General features: G+C 38.2%; 1 protein-coding gene across 2 annotated transcripts in view; it reads right to left on the bottom strand.

Annotated features, from left to right (window-relative positions):
- REEP3 (receptor accessory protein 3) overlaps positions 1-19,163 on the bottom strand; it is a 39,473-nt gene that overhangs the window by 13,139 nt on the left and 7,171 nt on the right. For both annotated transcript variants that reach the window (XM_040562829.1, XM_040562830.1), the window contains exons 2-5: positions 8,547-8,619; positions 4,131-4,207; positions 3,506-3,626; positions 2,133-2,246 (exon numbers count right to left, since the gene is read on the bottom strand). In XM_040562829.1, the coding sequence (XP_040418763.1) occupies positions 2,133-2,246; positions 3,506-3,626; positions 4,131-4,207; positions 8,547-8,619 (385 nt within the window). The remainder of the gene's footprint in view (positions 1-2,132; positions 2,247-3,505; positions 3,627-4,130; positions 4,208-8,546; positions 8,620-19,163) is intronic.

The raw sequence follows: 19,163 nt of genomic DNA, 5'->3' as shown, positions 1-19,163 counted from the left end.
TGGACCTCTTCTCGTCTTTAACCTCCTACATTCTCTACTCCTAATTTGAGATCCAATGTGTCAGAATAAGCATGCTTGTTCTATTAAAAAAAAGTGATGATAAATGTGTCTCCTTCCCATCAAAACTGATCCCACTAATAGCATTCCATTCCTGAAACACTATAGCATGCTCCACCAGCTCATGCTGAAGGGATAATCTTTTCACCTGCTGGAGGCAGCAGTCAGCTCTTGAAAAACAGGGAACAAAAATCAAGAACACGTGCATTGTCTCCATTTGCTTGCATGGAGCATTCACTCTCAGCTTTTTGGAATGAGAAACTGAAGAGAGGTTTAACATGCCAAAATAAAGATTTTCAGAGAGTCTCTTCTTTCAGTGTTTAAATCATGTCTATTTTAGGTCTCTGGTATTGTAGTAGTTTTTTTGCCCAAGCATCTCATCTGCACCGAAATAATTCTGTACAAATATTCATGAGCATGTTAAGCAAGTTTTAAGAAAATAGAGCAGGCATCCTGCCAGTCACAGCTGAATAGCTAAAAAATCCAAACATGGATGACATTTAGGCAAAAGTTATTCATGCTTCAGAAGAAACTGGGAGGAGATATTTGCATTATTTATTTTACTGTGTATCTGTAGCACTATAAGAATTAACAAGGACATATTCAACCTTAGCCAGCCAGCCATGGTGAAAACATAGAGCCTAAGTATCATTACAGTACACATCATAGTAAGTTATGATTGCTGTTTGGCAGAGAATTTACCTTTTTAGCATTTTAAATAGCATAGTTCTTAAATTTTCCCCAGAGTACTTTGAGGTTGGTTTTGTTGTTGTTATTTTTGTTTATTTGCTTTTAAATAACCAACTTTCAGTCTGGATACTTTCATTCCTCTAGAGGTATACTCTATTTCATTCTACATTACTTCATGCCTCAAGGTAACGCTAAGAATTTGAATAACAAAAAAAGGAGCCAGCAATCAAATTGAACCCAGGCTCATTGTGCCTATATTTTAAAACTATGTTTTTTTAAAGTACCATCCACATACATCTTTAAAAAGAGAGAAAGTGAATAAAGAAGACATTGGGACTTTCTCCAAACCTTTTTAAGATAGTATTTGAAAATGCATTTTTTGAAATTGAGTTTGATTTATTAACTAAGTTTACGTATGAACACAGAAATTTAAGTTAAATGCTAGCTGCATTTCCTTAACTGTCACAGCTTGGGATCTCTACAGTGCTTTCTGCTACCTACCAACATTTTTAAGCCCTGTTACTAAAAACACAGCAGTTCCATTTATTCACTAGAGGAAATTAATCCTGATAGTCTCAAGACTATCATTTAGCTAGGATATACACATCTTACTTTCCACACTTTTGTGTTTTAATTGAATATTAGGCAGGATACCCAAACACTTCTATGATATACATTGCCAAAAAATCATCATGCTAATCTTCTACTCCCTGCTGTTGGGCCACAAGTTGCTCAGAAGCTTACTTAAGCACTTTTTTTGTTCTCCTAGACCCAGAACCCTTTCAAATTCAACTGAATGTTCTGAGTTTTGTACAAACTTCAATCTGTAAGAATCACAGTTTACTTCATGACTTAATGGAAATTAGACGACAAAGCAAGAGTATGCTAAACAGTAATATGCAAGTTTATGCTTAGTGCATTAATTTACTAATTCAATCAGCTAGTTGCAAACAAGTTAATTGTGTCAAGATAACTTATCTGTGGTAGTAATCTATCATGCCTTATTTCATATATGCAGTTACCTCAAGTTGATTGGAGAAAAACAGCAGAAAGAAGCCAGAAATCCTTTAAACAGTTTGTTTATCAACAAGAAAGCACAATGGAGACAGAAAAGAAACAATGGTCATCTTTACCAAAAGCCTGCATAGAAAATTACTGTAATTCAGAAGATAGCATGCAATCTGATCCCCATCATTGAAAAAATCACTACAAACCATCTTAGACATAGTAAGAACTACAGTGCTGCAGCCCTTACATTGTGTTCCAGGTTTTCAACACATTTGCAGAATTCATCTTTTTATTCAGGAATGGCAAATCCTTGGTACCGCCACACTGTTCAATAAGTATATCAAGGACAAAAGCAATTAATGTAAGCAGAAGGTTACCTTTACAGCTGCTGTCACTGCAGCAGTTGCTGCCAAATTCAACCCTTGCCTTCCAAAATTCACCATGGTCTCATAGCCTCTTTCTTTGGCTTGTACGATGTACTCATCAATCTCCTAAAGCAAAACATACTTAAGTATTAAAGGACTGTGCATATAGGAGACATATTACCCACACAGTATTATTTTTCATCAATATGGGAATACAGAAGAGACCCTCAAAGAAATATTTAATAGAACAATTACTTTTGCCTTTGCATACTAATCTTTCATTCACTTACACTCTCTCATTCTAAAAAGGATTAAGTCTAATCAAACAAGAAGATAAAACATTACTTTTGTCCAACTCAGAAACATTGCAGCTACGTAACAAGTTTCTTGCAGAGAGTAAGCTTAAATTGCCAGACAAATGTTGTTCAAGAAGAAAACAAAACATGCTTCAGAGACCAGAACTTTGACACAGTTACGTATCAAGGACAATACAGACATGACACTTCTCCCTAGCTGTGGTAAATGCCTGGAGTTAGAGATAAAAACTTCAATGCAGTTCACAATAGCTAGCAATCTACAGAGAAAAATCCGTTTAGCTTATGAAGTTAGAAACTGTTCGCAATTTGTCCTTCATACGGTCAAGATGACATTATCGTTCAAATCAGTAGCAATTGTGTCAGCTACCTGTTTTACCTAATATTGGTCAAGCCCTGCACTAACCCTTTATTAATAAATACTACTTTCTGTACTGTGAGGTTTATCAGCAGTAGTCTTCACACCTTTGCTAATTGATCTTTCTACACACACAAATACAATACCGAAAAAGAACTATGCAGATTTGTCATACTTTGGCTAAAGCTAACTATCCTGTAGTCATTCTCTGTTTGGGTATTTTCTGTTGCAGATTGGTCCTCCCTTACACTTCAGAGAAAAGCCTCTCATTGCATCCATTCACTTTGCATACCAAAAGTCACCAACATCATTCATCCTGGGAAGTTACATTACTTGGGTATGCTAGAAAAAAATGGTGATATGAAGAGCTGTTGCTAAAACTATACTCATGCTTCTGCATAGGGAGTACTGCACACGCTCTTCCAGTAGAAACATTTAACTGCATCACTTCCACTCAGCTGGGCTCCCCAGTGTGCACTGTGTAGATCAGGGAACACTATGTTGTCTTCTCACGTCAATAGAAAGTCACAGACTATCTGCTCATGCAAGTTAAACAGAGGCATATATATGGACATTCATATGCACTTTTCTAGTCCAAGTTCACGCTACCCTGCAAGCCAGTAACACACTGATCTTTTATCTAGCAATGGTTAGCATTTCAGCATATGGTATTTCCAAATTAGGCATTAAAAATATGAGAAGTTATTTCTTACCCTTTCTTTAGAAGAAAGAAGAGGGTGCAGAAATTTTCTGTAGATTAAACTCGCCCCTCTAGTATACGGGGAAAGAAGCCAAATAACAAACGCTATCTTCAGTTCATAATACAGTGGAAACCTAAAGGCAAGCCGAAAGTTGAATGAAATCAACACCAGGAATAAGATGACATGTACTAATTAAATCAACAACAAGAAATCTCTTCAAAAAGCAATTATGTATTAATATAAAGGATTCTTCACATACATTAAGTTATATTAAATAAATTAAACAAGTTAGACCTATGGATTTAGTTTATGAAATATACTGTCATCTGCAAAACATGGAAAAATATCTGCTTTGCATTACACAATCATAAACGGAGTAATCATAGTCTATACTTCTGAGTTTCCTTCCCCTCCTCAGCTTCTTCAGCAAAGGTAGAAATTCTGTAGTCACTACTTCAAGCAACAGCACGCAGCAAGCTTGGAAACAGATGTTATTCTTCATACACACTCTGAAATCTACTGAGGAAAAAAAGCTATCTACAAGTATGACTTCTTTATAAAGTTACATCAGTACAAATCAAAGAACATATGAAACAAGCATAGTTACATCCACAGTTCATAAAAAGCAGGCTCTTACCAAGAGACTGTTAAGTCTGTTATTGTCTCAGTAACTGTATAAAGAGCAAACACAATCCAATACATCATCCAGCGAACCTGAAAATTAAAACACTATCATCAGTAAGAGTTTTTATTTCACCTTTATATAGAATACACAATGTACTTTACAGTCATTGGTTCAAAGATGTCAAAGCAAGAATTTCAACAGCGTCTTGGTCTGCATCAAGTTGGTTTCAAGAGAAATCACAGAAAGATCCTAAGGGTTTTCTGTTCCTAAGAACTGGTGGCAGCATCAATGATCTGAGTGAAGTGCCTGGATCTCCAGGGTCACAGCCTCACCCAGGACAGCTTCACAGATTTGATTCTGCTGCTAGAAAGCTTTAATGATGACAACAAAACATTGTAAAGAGTCAGTAGATTATCATAAGCGTCAAGTGCAACTCCCAGTGTAGCACTAAAGCATATTTCACTCTTCAACGTTCATCCATGTGTTTCTAGAACACACATTAAAAAAAACACACCAGTGTCAGTAACTCAGATAGCCCTTGCTTTCACTGTACCACATCCATTATCCAGCTAATTCAGCTATATTTTGAAATTACGTTCTACATGTGTGCTTGCCATTATGGTGCTGACACTGGAACAAGGCAAGACAAAAGCATTTTCATGGAACTTTAATTCTATTCACATGCCAAGAACCACAAAATTCTTGTTAACAAAAGAACTTACATCTAAGCATCTTAATACTTCAGGTTTGTGGGTTTTTTTAAATTTGTTGGGGGGTGCTTTTTTTTTTTTTTATAAAGACTATACATCACTGTTTCAAAATTGAACAACGCTCTTAAAAACAGAATTAAAACTTGTATTTTATTAGCCAGTTGATTAAATCTCTTATTTTCTTGAACATTTGTTCAAATCTTGTTTTATAAACTGACTACACATTTCAGAATAAATATTATAGTAGTTCTGTGCATTTGTCTTTTCTAAAATATCAATGACCAAAAAAATGTTTCCAAAATAGATCCGTGCAAAGCACCACCGTCTATTCAGTTGTTACTAACTGAACACCCACACGTTCTTTAAATTCTGTTATCTATGCTTAAAACAAATGAAAAAGGAAGCAAAAAGGAAAAAGAAAAGAAAAGTAACTCCTACAAACAGATGCAGCAACTTTCTTTTGCTATATACAAATTGCTAACTTCTTGTATACCCACAAAGCATTAACCACCACATTTGCAGGATACTAGTTCAAGTCTTAAATTCATGTTACCCCCTTTCAAAGTGAGGAATATACATAGTTTCCCCACAGAGGATATGGCTCAGATTTAACTTACACTTCTAAAACTTTTTGTGTGTGTGTGGTGAACTTAAGTCCAAACCTAACACTACACTCCTGCTTATTTCATAGCTGTGTATTAAGCTTTAAAACTACTTCCTTTGTCACAGTACCCACTTATCTTAAATAGTTTTCTGCATTTCAATTTGAAAAGAAACTCAGTCATGTGATGACATTCTTCATTTCAATCTCTCAGAGGATTTAGATATTTCAGGCTTGAATAAGCTAAGACAAAAGTACACAACAGCTGAAGTCATCTCTGACAGGCCATGTGACATTTAGACTGGTGACCCTCCCATGAACCTGAGTCAACACCTGAAATAAAAATAAAGTTAACATCCACCCTCGCCCCATCATCTTAAACGTGCAAAACTGCATGTTTAAAATGCCCTAAAATACTGACCTTTTTCAAAATGGTCTACCCAAGGTATTAAATCTTTAATCTATTTATCCAATTACGAACAACATCAGAAGTGGAGTTTCTCTGGGGATGCTACAAACAGTAATAAACGCAGCAGAAGGGCACGTGACATCTGCCAGGAGTCCTGCTGACGTCTGGGCACAGACCCTCAGAAACACAGGGCAAATCATATTCTAGTACAACTAATGCATTAGGTAACAAAAGTATCCCTGACAGGTGAACCCAAGTGACTTAGTGGTTTTCATACCAGAAAAATTAGGGGGAAAAAAAACAGAAGAAGGTCGCTGTCAATATTTTGACACTGCCCAGAAGACCGTCAGCTGCTCTACTCTGAAAGAAAGTTAAAGAAGCTTTCATCAGGTTTTGCTTTTTATGTTAAAAGGGTGATTACAGATTTGTTTTGCTGGGTGTTTTTTCTATCAAGTGTTAAGCTCATCTTTGTTGGCTTTGGCTGAATCACAGTTTTTCAAGTCAGGATTTTGAAGCCAAAAATTGAGAAGACTGGATGGTAGACTTCTAAACTACGTTTCAGATCCTTATTACAGGCACTTTGGTGTAATACAGCGAAAAGATTCCTCAAAGATTTTAGTCGACTCCATTAAACCAGGGTAATTAAAAGAACAAATAAATCTCCTCAAAGGAGCAAATCCTAATTTCTAGAACTAAAAGTACATACATGTCTTTTAAATTATCAAAAATGGAAGTAATAAAAGCTCAATTTTTAAGAAATTTCTGTGAACATTTTGCTGCATTATGACAGCAAATATATATATACATCACGTCAAGATTCCTTTTTTGTTGTTGTTGTTGTTAACTGGTGGAAGTAGTGGCTAAATCCAAAATTTCACCCTGTTATAAAGCTCTTGCAATCCTGTAAACAAAAACAGATGGTCCTGAGCCACACATAGCCCTGGAAAGGAAGTTGGGCTTGGGCCAGAACATAACTGGCAGCTGAGCTGTGCCATTTGGAAGGCTGCAGTAACCTATACCCTCTCCAAAGAGAATGATCCAGCTGGGAAGACGAGACATTGATCATTCTAAGATCTATCAGGACACTTAACCTAACCTGCAATGCTGTGGTAATTCACTGACCAATCACTGTCACTCCCTGCCTATGAAAAAGTCACAGTATTACACTAAAAACAAAAGAGAGCTTAGAAACAATGTGATGCTTTTCATTCATCTCAGTCCCATGAATATTTTGTATGCAACTGCAGTTGCAGGGACTGGTCAAAGACCACAGGTCACTGGAAAGTATTGTTTTCAAATTGGATAAAAATACACAGTTGGAAAAACACAGTTCCAGGTCCTACTAGCAGTCTTGTTGAAACAACAGACATCTCAAAAAAAAAAAAAAGCTAAGTCACAGCTAACTCTTCTGACTATTTGAGTCAGAATCTCAGCATTCTAGGGACATTTAATTTTTTGAGAATGTATTGTTAGAGTCAACAGAAACCTCAAAGTGATAGCTTGTATTAGAGTTCAAAACTGGTATCCTCTACTAACCCTGTAAATCCCTTTTGAGGGATCAGGGAGGAAAACAGGATTTTAAGCTCTTCGCATTTATACACTTTCCTGGCAGGGTAAAGCAAAGACGATACAGAGGAAATTCTCTTCTTATTTTCACTGATTTTTCCTCTCAGAAGCTTACCTGTGGCAGACAGTAGCCCTGCGTGCACAAATAAGGTCTAATCAGCTTGCACACAAAAAAAACAGAAGTATGTATGAACACGATGCTCACTTCAGAGCCTTGATGGAGTGGCCTGGCTAAATGCAAGAAATACAAGAGGAGGAACAACATCTACTGCATTCTGCTACTGCAACAAGTACAGAGCAGAAACATTATGTCCTCAGACAGCAGCATTAGGTCACAGCTGTAACTGCCAAATTAATATAACCGATGGCACTGCCTCCCTGCCTTAAGTCAAGGAGCCGAGTTAAAAATGGAGGGGAAAAAAAAAGGTTCAGGTAAGAATACAGCTTAGTAGCTGAATCAAATTAGGAAGTAACAAAGTGACCAAAGCTTGCAACTGCATGCCATTCTTGTGTTAATCACCATTGTTCACATCCAAAAGTACCCAATTTAACAAATTAATTCTGACCTGCAAAAGTATCTTTCCCCATCTCACTCTTCTGTTTGTTCTGCTTCTTTCCTCCACATCATCTTATCTAAATCTTTGAAGAACGATGGATTAACCAGGGCTACCCTTTTCTCAGATGGATTTTGAACCTCTTGTTGACTTCTATGCAATGACAGTTAAAATGCTGCCACTGTTCACATCATCAATGAGAAGTAATTGCTTATGCCACAGGTGTGGGCAGAATTAGGAAGCTTCCCCTTTCGCTGCCCAAAATTGCATTATTTGGGGCATTCCACTGAAATACAGCTAACACCAAGGTTTATGTTTTAAAAACCTCCTCTAAAATCGTTATATAGCATAGCATGTTGGATGCCTTTCCATATGAGAAATCTGAGAAACCATTAACCATTATCATAGAGAATTAGAACCATCATCTTTGGCATTCCAAACAGAAATCACAGGACTACCATCGCACTCACACAGGTTTTATATCTAATACTGAGACAGTCGAATTCACCTTTCATATATTCTATTGCACTGCATAATGAAAATGTCACTGCTATATTTAATTAAGCAATTAAAAGGAATGTGACTTACATATTCCTTCACATTTTTTGTCTTCACAGCTTTGTACGAATAATATGCAGGATACAGCATCCCAAACACCAGCCTATTGGAAAATAAAGAGTTTTCAGAATTTGTTATACCATACGTAGCAAAGTAGTGACAATGCATTGTTACTGTAAACTAACCAACTTTAAAAAAAACTGACATACTTTGAAATAAAAATCAGTGTTACAGGTTCCTTGGAAGTTTAGCAATATACAGGAATAAAAGCAATACCAAAAGAAAAGATCGTATGACCCCATAGATAGCAGTTTTCTAGGACTGCCTCTAGCAGATAATGCAAAACTAGTAGCTCTTCTGGTTTTGCTGCAAGCAAAACCAGTCCTGCAGTCCTGTCCATACCAAAAAATTGCTTCCATCTTAGCAGTGCAACCACACCTGAAAATCCTCTAACCATTATCATAGAGAATTAGAACCATCTATTATCAGATAACAGGAGATTCTTCAAAAACAATCGTAACACAACAAGAAGAGTTAAGCAAATTCAGCTCCTTTTGCTAAAACACTGCAAAACCAAACACAGAAATGGAGGCACATGGGAATTAATCCAACTTTGCTGAGACAGCCAATTTCTGCTATAATTCATCAAACATAAGGTGCAGGGAGCAGGGTGAGAGGGTGCCAACCAATCCATAGTGAGAGCAGAATCAGAAAAAAGACCTGCTCTAACAAACGTTTGTTACAATACAGCATTTTCTAGGAAAAACTATCTTGGTCACAGACCGGTGGCACTGTTCTTCATGATAAATGCAACAGCTGTGGTTGCTGCCTCCTTGCAGGAGGTCTAGACTTTTATTTCACCGGTCTGCTACACTTTGTAAAGTCACGCAACTGCCTGCCCTTAGTTCCAACTGGCCTAAAGCAGCGGTCACAGAGAAGCCTGGCTACATGTCTGCACCAGCACTTACAAACCGCTCAGCATGGTTATGTGGGAGAAATTGACACATCTCAGGATAGCCAGAAATCTTCCCCAAAAGTTCAGAACTCTTAAGTAATTAACTGCTCAGAGCTAAGTGAAGAAAGATGCATCATGTAGTATTCTAAAGACGACTCCACCTGGGGAAGATGCAGCACACAAGATTTGAACTCATATCATCAACGTTTACCAAAGTAAATAATCAACTAAAATTTAAGGTTTCATAGTAGTGGCAGGTAGCTTTAAACAAGTGGTTCTACCTGTGCAACCACCGCATCACACTGCATGATGCTACCAAGCTTTATTTTGGGTTTCAGCCCTAAAGAAACTCTAAAAAAAAATTCTAGTCCAATTTAAGTATTTTTAGAAAATTCTAAAGAGAAACTCTCTGTATTTGCAGTCTGATATACCCCATCTTCCAATCTCCTCTCTGATGCATAGGCAGAAGTCTTCTGCTTGGTAGGAACTCTATTTCAAATACTAAAATAATCCCCAACAGTTAAAATACAGTACTTTAAATAAAAAAATTTTAAAAAGTGTAGAATTATTAACAGCAAAGGCGAGATACTTTCTTCAACATCAGATATACCAGGATAAGAAACACATACCTATTAACTTACAGAAGGAAATCTATTGTTGGGGTAGGGGGGCTATTAGTAGAGCTCCTAATGTTAAGCTTCAAGTGCCACAAGTGAAAGAGGGAGGAGAAAGTTATGGAAGAATAATTGCAGGACTCTTTCTGTTGGAAAGGACCTTGTGAAGTCATCTGGTCCAATTTTCTGCTTAAACCAAGGCTGACATCAGATTTGGACCAGGCTACTTAGGGCTTTATCTGGTTAGGTGGTGGAAACTTCCAAAGAAAGGTTTCACAGCCTCCCTAGACAACCTGCTCCAACACTTTATGGGCCTTTCAGTGCAAACTGTTTGCATAACATCTATTTAGACCCCCCTGTTCCAGTTTATGATCATCGTCATTTTCCTGTGTAGTAGGAAGGGATGGTATACTGCAGATCATTTAAGACAACATTAATACAAAAGGGCATAACCAGAGCATCAGGGTGATAGTTGGCCATCTGGACCTGGACGCTCAGAATTTCACAGTCCGCGCTAAATGGAGTTAGCGGAAGATGGATCCTGAAGCTCTTTAACAAGAACAGGCTAAGCTGCTATGCCACTGCAGGTGACCTTACCTACACATTTCAGATGTTGAAATGCCTCTTGGAAAAAGCCCAGACTATCTGAATTCCAGTTCAGCACAACCTGTTAAAGTCTACCTAAATACAACTCTACTTTAATCCAAACACCTTTCATCCTATGGGCAAGAAAAGCAACCGCCAAAAAACCCTGAACAGTTTTATTTCTGCTGACTAGGAGATCTTGACACCACCAGTCAAAAACCTCACCTCACCCAAACAACATGAGACCTGGAAACAGAAGTAGCATTATTAGATCCAACAACTTTAATTTGGATGAACTTCTGTAGACAAGAGCTCTTCCTCTTCTTTGTCCCTGGGTAATACCCTGTTCAGTAACACATCAGCTCTAATGCCTCTCACCTTCCCTTCTTCCGGCTCAAACTATAACCTTTAAGTATCAGACATATGGAAAGCTTTATTAAATAATACAACAGAGAGTTTATAGCCACGGAAATGCCTTTGAACGGAAAAGACAGAAAAGGTTCCTGAATGTCATCCTAACTGCCAGATGCCATAATTATATGCCAGCAGTTACTGGTCATTTAAGTACGTCTCCCAGATTCTCAAAACCAGTCCAAAGTTATTTATATAGCTACTAGAAGACTGCACATGTAAATTTCTTCCTATGAAGCATATGAAAGAAACCCTTTGAACCTTTTTCTTAACAGATTTTGGTCTATAGTTTTCAATTCACTCTACTGTCAGGTAATGCTTTTTAAATAAAAGCTTAGTTTTATTTTTAAATTTAAACAGCAATTTTCCCGATTTGACATCCTATAAAATCTGCTAGAAGCCCATATTAGGATAAAGTGGATTTTTTTTTTTGAACACTGCTTTGGAAACGACCAATCTTCAAGAAGAAAGTTTGTTACAGTAGCAATAAACTACTGTAAGCTAAGCTAAAGACAACCTCATGTTGAAAGAGAATTGTAACTAGCACAAGACAAATACAATAGAGATAGCTAGTTTTTCCCAGCTAGCAAATCTTGGTCTTACTGAAACCTGGTCAAATCAGAAAAATCCCAATTGCTTCCTACTCCACATGTAAGTGACTTGCTCATGCCTGGGAACATTACAGACATCACAGTGAAGATTTCAAATGGAATGATGTTTATTATTTGGGAAGTGTACTTATTTTCACTATAAAAAAGGGGGAACAAATAAAAAACATTAAGGCATCATCTGAAATAATAATAAACTTCCAGTAGTCAATGTCACATTGATTCATGGCTCCACTCAGATCCTGTGAGCTAGTAAATTAAGGCAGGAAAGCCAGCAAGGTTATCAACTTTTAGTATTCACTTCAAAAAAATTCTTCTGAAATTCGTTTTTAAAACCAAAGAACAAAAAACTTTGTAACACAATATGCTGTCACTTACTAGTGTTCAACGCTGCCATAAAATGGAAGCATTAGAACTTGTCTGTTGATGGAGGAAAACCAGAGTTTTCATCTCTCTTCTCCTCTCCCCAAAAAGTGGGTGGATAAGACTAACAATGAAAGACATCAGCACGTTTAGCTGGTAATAACAGGAACCAGTACGGTGAAGGTTTTATCTCTTCCCTAGAGCTGACATCGAGCGTGGCATGACTCCTCTGTCAACTCTGGCATCATTACCTCCTTCACACGAGGTCACCCAGTCTCAGTTAAAGCTACCAGGCACGTTAACAGTAAAAAAACCCTCTCATCACCAGGGAGCATGGCTGAATGTCAGCAAATTCAGATTTACCCTCAATCTATAAATCACAGATCAGTACAGAGGCAGGAGTAGGAGAGCTCACTGCAGCTGACTGAAGACAGAGGCAGAAACACACAGAGCAGCCGCAGGGAGCCTAAGCACAATCGGTGTCAGTGACAAAGCTACAACAGCAAGGCATTTTCTAATACTTCTCCTGCTTGCATTGATTCCCCTAAAAATCTCAAAGTTGTTAGCAGCACCTCCTGCTACATGTTATAAAGATATTGTGATACATCTTATAAAGCCCCTCCTCTGCTGTTTTTACAGTGACTTCATGACATACTTCAAGGACATGCCCAACTATCCCAAGGCTTTTCAAATTTAAAAGCTTAAGTGCTATTTTTAAAATGCACTTTGTATTTCACAGTGTATATTAGCACGCTGCACTAATACAGCAGATAAGAACAAAGCCAGCTTCCACAGATGGAAACAGATTTCAGCTGAGCGTGATGTCATTTGCTGTATTTCACCAGCAGATATATGGATAATCCTGCTTACCAATGTAATTTCCCTGCCAGTTGTACGCCTAGCTATTTCAGCTTTCCAGCTATACTCAGCAGCTAGGGGAGTATTCCTTTTTTGGTACAGCCACCTCCTTTACAGACATTTTGCTCATTTAAAGAGACACGTTTCTCAAATATACCAGGAGATTAAAATCAAAACAAGGCAAAACCAGTAACAAACCCTTGAAACCTGATAATGATGCATTTGCATATCCATATGGTTGCATAAGACAGTAGGTTATGTGCATTTTAATACTTTAAATAGCTTTTAAGTGCACAACTATTTAAAACACTCATTTCTGAAGTGAAGCAACTGAGTTTGCATCTGACTGATAACTGGAAAACAAGACAGTCACCTCTACGCACATTGTTTTAGCACAAAACATATTTAGTCTGGCTAGTAAACAACACTAAAGCTAATGTCTAAAATACAGATAGATATGAAATGAAAACCTCTAAGTCTCTCAAAAGGACTACTTGCATCAAGACTCCCAAAACGCTAAGCCATTAAGCCAACAGTCCATTTATGACTTCAGTCTGTTCACATTGCCAAAGAATTACCAGAAGCAAGGAAGTGTCTGGGACTTGATTCTTTTATTTATTTCTCTGAAATGCAGAAAGACAAGGGCCCCAACTATTCCCTACTATTTCAAGCTATTCAGGACACTCATTCAGTATAAGATTCTATGGGGACAGCACCATTTGCTAAGCTCCCTAACAAGTCTGATAACAGATGACACTGATTTGTCCACCCACTGACAGATTGACGATCTTGGCACAGACTGATACAGAGCCAGACATTTGTTAATGTGTGCATCTACAGTAGAAATATGTACCTACATCCTGGAGGATCACTTGACAGCACTTGGCAGGCTGGAGAACGGAAGAAAAAAAGAAAAAGAAATCCACCCTGTCTCCATAAAACCATGGAAGTGAATATAAATTCTTGATACAATTACTTTGCTGGCCCTGTCCATTTTCCCTTCGCAATATTGCGGTCTTTACCTGCAATTTACGACAGGAGCATCTTCCACCCACTCCACAAACAAGCTTTTCCAAGAGATGGTAATACACCATGCTAATATCAGAAGTAATGTAGACAACTCCCAGCTGTGTGTGATATCAAAGCCTTACCTGTACTGCAGAACTGTATCGATGCAGAAACTAGGCTAATGTTATTAGTATTCCTTTGCTTCTGCTACAACTACTATTCCATGTCATGTTTACAGAGTTTAATTTAAGCAAGACTCCTTCTGAAAGCAAAATTTCCTACTGGAAAGTAAATAGTAAAATGAAATAGTCTGAAGAGCAACGCTGGAGTTTTTGGCTGGCTGTTCTTGATCTTAAAAAGGAAGATATGGTCATACTTCTTAAAGCGTCTGCTGAGGTTTCAATCAGCACACACTGGAAAAGCAGTAACTCATATGCTCAAACTACATGCTGCTATTCATAAAAGAAGAACAGTTAAGACTTTTCTCATTTTTTCTTCTTTTTTGAGGGTGTTGAAATTTAAGTCTAATTAGTTATGAAAAGTTACAACTGTTAAACATTTGTGTGGTATACATACTCAAAATAAGGCATAATGAGTATTTGTAAGAATCCTAGTCAGAAAAAAAATCACCCTACAATTCAAAGGAAAAAGCAAGCCCCTCCATCACGCCTCCCTGGCACCCCCCGAGGATTACGACTGGGTAGGCAGAGAGTTCTAGACGAACCCAGCTCTCGCCTCGGTTTTCACGTGTTCAGACAAACAAAAGCTCAGCCTGACATTTTTGTCCTGAATGCTTTTGAAAGGCACTAAGCTAAACAAAGACTTATCTCCGACACCGGACAGAATTGAGTTGCATTTTGCTACTGGACAACATTCAGATACATGACATTAGCCATAACATGCTATATTAGAAGAGTACGTACCCAAGTCATTACAAATACCACCTTTAGGTCAAAAAGCTAGTCTGTTACAGGGAGGGGGAACATGATGATAAGCTCCTGAACTTCACACCGAGTTGCATCCTATTTTTTTCTTTTTTTCCCCCTTCTTTATGCAAGGGCAGAGATATATGGAGGGGAGAGGGGGGCGGGCATAGGAATCGCATAAATCTGTTGAAAGAATGTGTCTGTTAACAGTAGCAAACCTTAAACTCCTCAACTCCTGTGGGAGACTGCAGTTAACAAAAGGCAGGAATGCAATCAGAAACAGATCTGTTAAAACCTCCATGGCACTCTTATAGAGAGAATATTCCAAGAAGCCATAGGAAAAAAAGTCTCAAGAGTTAAAGAATATATCCAGAAGCACTGACAGGTCTGAATAAAGCACATTCTTGAGCTGAGCAAGCTGGCTTTTAACCTTTCAGCGTAGAAAGCTGGAATCCTCCTAAACAACTGCCAGCTTCTTCCAAAGCACAGCATAACCCAAACTAGCGCAATTACTCAAGCAGGCAGAAGTCACCTAGAAGTTTTAAGGAGGAAAGTGACTTCCCTACCAATCCCACTAGAAAGTCAGAGATTCCTATATCAGGAGCATTTGTTAAGTGCTAAGTATAATAACCACAAGCAGTCCGATAGACTATTAAAGCCTTTCTCCCAATACACGAAAGAGAGCCTGGAGCTCTGTATCCTATGCACTCATGCTTATGGAATGCTCTTGTATTGCCTTACACCAAAATAAGCAACCTGTTGCCAGATACTCTTCAAGTTCTTTCAACATGGAAAACAGCCCTGCCTGAACCACAAAAGTCTAAAAACAGCACAAAAACATAACAAAAAACCCTTCTATAAAGGAAGTTCTGTGCTGGAACCTGTACAGAACCACTGATGTATTCACACACCAGTAAGGCTGACTGCCTATTTGCATAGGCTCGCCACACTTCTCCCAGAGAAAGCAATACCTAGATGCCAAGAGGACACTGATATCTTTAATTAACCCATTTGCCCTGCAGAGAAATTTCTTCAAGCCCAGAATGAGGACTTTCCCTTTCCTGCCACTATCACCTATAATTCACTTATAAATGCATTCTGTTAAGAATTCCCATATGCTCAAAGAGTTGAAAGCACTGGAAACTTTCACAGTATTTCCGAGGTTGCCTGTTATTCATCCCACTTGCTACTAGAAAACCACAGATAATACAATACAGATCAAAGAGAAGTCTTAACACTTAACTCGATACCTGTACCCACATATGATGCACTGCCTCCTTCAGAGAAGCACCTAGGAATTCCCAACTCAGAGCCTACACGTGGCTTGCAGCCTACTAGGCCAGTTCAGCCAGCCAGCAACACACCCCAGATACGAGTTCCCTGAGTCCCACTCTGCCAGCAACGAACCTACTGCACGCACGTTACAACAGCTCTCCCTTAAGGGCCTTTGGCAGTACGAACAGCGTACAGCTAAAAGCCACTCCCAGAGCAAAATCCAGGCTACCCTCTTTGTCCAAGTCTGCCTGGACGCTGCCCTTCACAGGGACAAGCTGCATCACTGCTCTGACAGCACAGCTCTCCCAGTCTCTCTTCTCAGGGCACTATCTGTACATAAACCCTGTGAAACAACTCACCTCTTGCTCCAGGTATCAGCCTGGAGATACCATCACCACGTCATGAAACAACACCTCTCAAATCCTGTTCAAAAAGAGCCCAAAAGCCCAACAAACCCAGCAGTATGGAAAACTCCAAACAGCTAGTACTGAAAAGCAAACAGAAACTGTAGTAGGAATAGAAATGGTTATACAAGTCTGAGTGACTTCTCTGCGTGCCTACCTAATAATGGATCCAACATAAGTGTTTGACTACTACCTAACAGCATCCTGAATATCCCCGTACTGTTTCCTGTTTACATGCTTACTAAGATCAGCCATTTATGCGGAATACTCAGCAGGTGATTTCATAACTCCCACGCAGAGGAACTGAATTCGTCTATAACATTTCCACCTGATAAAGAGTCAACACTGAAGGCCTTCAATACAAAATCATTCTTATTAAGTAGCTTTAAATCTCTCACCTAGCCCTCGGCTCAAAGCAGAATTTCATCCCTGCTGGAGATGCACTAATTTCCAAAGCTGCTCACACCTACTAAAACTTCAAATAAGCTATCTTTCTTCATATCTACCTTAATACCCCCCAAATTCACCTCCTGCTGACTGTTTGCCACTGAAGTGTTTATGGCCTGAGAGCAGCCAGCTGTGGCTTCAGACAGGAGCACCAGGAACTAACCAACAATTATGAGAGTTTGCATCTGCTTTTCACACAGCTCTTATGACAACCTAGCATGACTTTGTTCCAAGTAAGAGACGTGTTCTTGTACTATGCACTAAACCATGCTTTTCTTTTAATAATCAACTTGGACTGTCAGCTGGATTAAAGATGTCACTTAGAGATCAGTTGATTTTTTTTGTTGTTGTTGCTGTTTTTTGGTTTTTTTTAAATCAAACTAGCTTTCAGCAGATGTTTTCTATATTTAGCACATGCGTGAAAAAGCTTATTCCATGGAGTAGGTAAGAAAACAATTAACACTTTTAAAGTTCAAAGATGAAAGCTGATACCTACACAGAGCTTATGTTACGTGACCGTTTCTTTTTACATCTATTTTATAAGACTGTGCTCCAAAACACACATTATCATTACAACAATTCTACTTAACATTTAAAGTAGCCTCACTCATTAACGTATCTAAGTCCCAAAGGAAGATAATTCAGTATTTTGTTGAAGTAATTTCTTTCAGTGCTGGGAAGAACATCACTTTGGTTATCTGGATTTTTTTTTCCAGCAATAACTTTGGCCTATTTACCTTAAATTATATTATCTTCAAGCTGTGGAAGTCATCGCAGTAACTCTGTGCACAATTATACAACACAGACATTCAAGTCTCAACTGCATGAGATGGGGAGAAATTCTTTGTATTGAAGTGTTCAAGCATGTTTTCTTCTATCATCTCAAGAGCTACACTAAGCAAAAAAGTGACCTGACATCCCACACAAACTATGGAAGTTCAATTACTTAGAACTTCTAATGCTGTTGATATTTTAGGAAACCAGTCAATATACTCTCAAGGTAGCTTTATTCTTACTATTGGGTTAGTCTAAAGCTTTCTTCTGCTTTGAAATGTGGTTTTAAAGCTAGCCACTGTGCTGGAGTTTCACCATCCTGGCCTCTGCCTGAAGATCACCTATAGCCTAGACACATTTCCTCCAAGACCACAGAAGAAAATATAGTTAACAAAAAAATGGATCAGCTGGAAACTTGAGAGAATGTCACTAGTTAAAATGCACAATCATGCCACAGCTTTCTGCCGTAAGAGTATCTTCCCTTGACATTTCTGAAGAACCATCAACATCAAAATGATTTGCTATAGGAAGCTAACATTTAAAATAGAATTGGTCTCAACTAAGAATTGCTTCTGCTTGTTCCAGGATAAACCACATCTTATTTCTGAGCCATTTGTAAATGAACGAAAAAACACACTGCACATAGCCATGCTTTTACCATATGGTTGCCTTTTTTTTTTTTTTTTTTAATTTAAAGCATTCAACACTGCTACAAACCTCACAATATGTGGAACACGAATCCGTATGTTTGGTTTTAAAGAAGAAAGCAAAGTTCATACCCTGAAGGCCAAAATGCTCCAACTTAATCATTAGACATCTTATAACCTAAAGATGCTGTTGCAGACCATCCTCAAGGTCCTGCTTCTCCCAAGAAAACGCTACATAAAAGACAATGATTTGAGCAAAGAAAATGGATGCAACCACACAACACCAGTTACTGAAGTAAAATAAGTCTGTCTCATCTCTTCCTCAGACAGCTATTTTTCACCTTTGATCATCAGAAGTTACTTATCTCTATATTTTTGCCTTAAGGACCCTGATTTCCAAACAGTTCTGTTAATCTTATCAAGACCCAGAAAGGTATTTCTGAAGCCTCTTTGAGCATTAAAAAAACCAAACTTTGTCATTGTACACAGGAAAAGGCTTCCTCTATGAAATTTGTATTTGGCAGATAATGCTGAGATAACATCTGGACTTGTTGTTCCTAAGTACGTGTGTTTCCTCAATTATAACCTGTGCTTAGAGACACTCTATGAATACTGCTAGACATCAAGTTAAGAACAGACAACATGCAGAATCTCTAACAAACTTCTTCACGTAGCTGTATTAGTAACTTCACCTTAAGGCCAGAAATATGCTGAAAAATAAGTTAATTTCCTTGGTCCTGAACCCCACTCATTTATTGACCTCTCTTTAGAG

The sequence above is a fragment of the Cygnus olor genome, chromosome 7 (assembly GCF_009769625.2).
Source record: "Cygnus olor isolate bCygOlo1 chromosome 7, bCygOlo1.pri.v2, whole genome shotgun sequence".
Taxonomy (NCBI): Eukaryota; Metazoa; Chordata; class Aves; order Anseriformes; family Anatidae; genus Cygnus; species Cygnus olor.
This window is presented reverse-complemented; position numbering and strand designations above follow the sequence as displayed.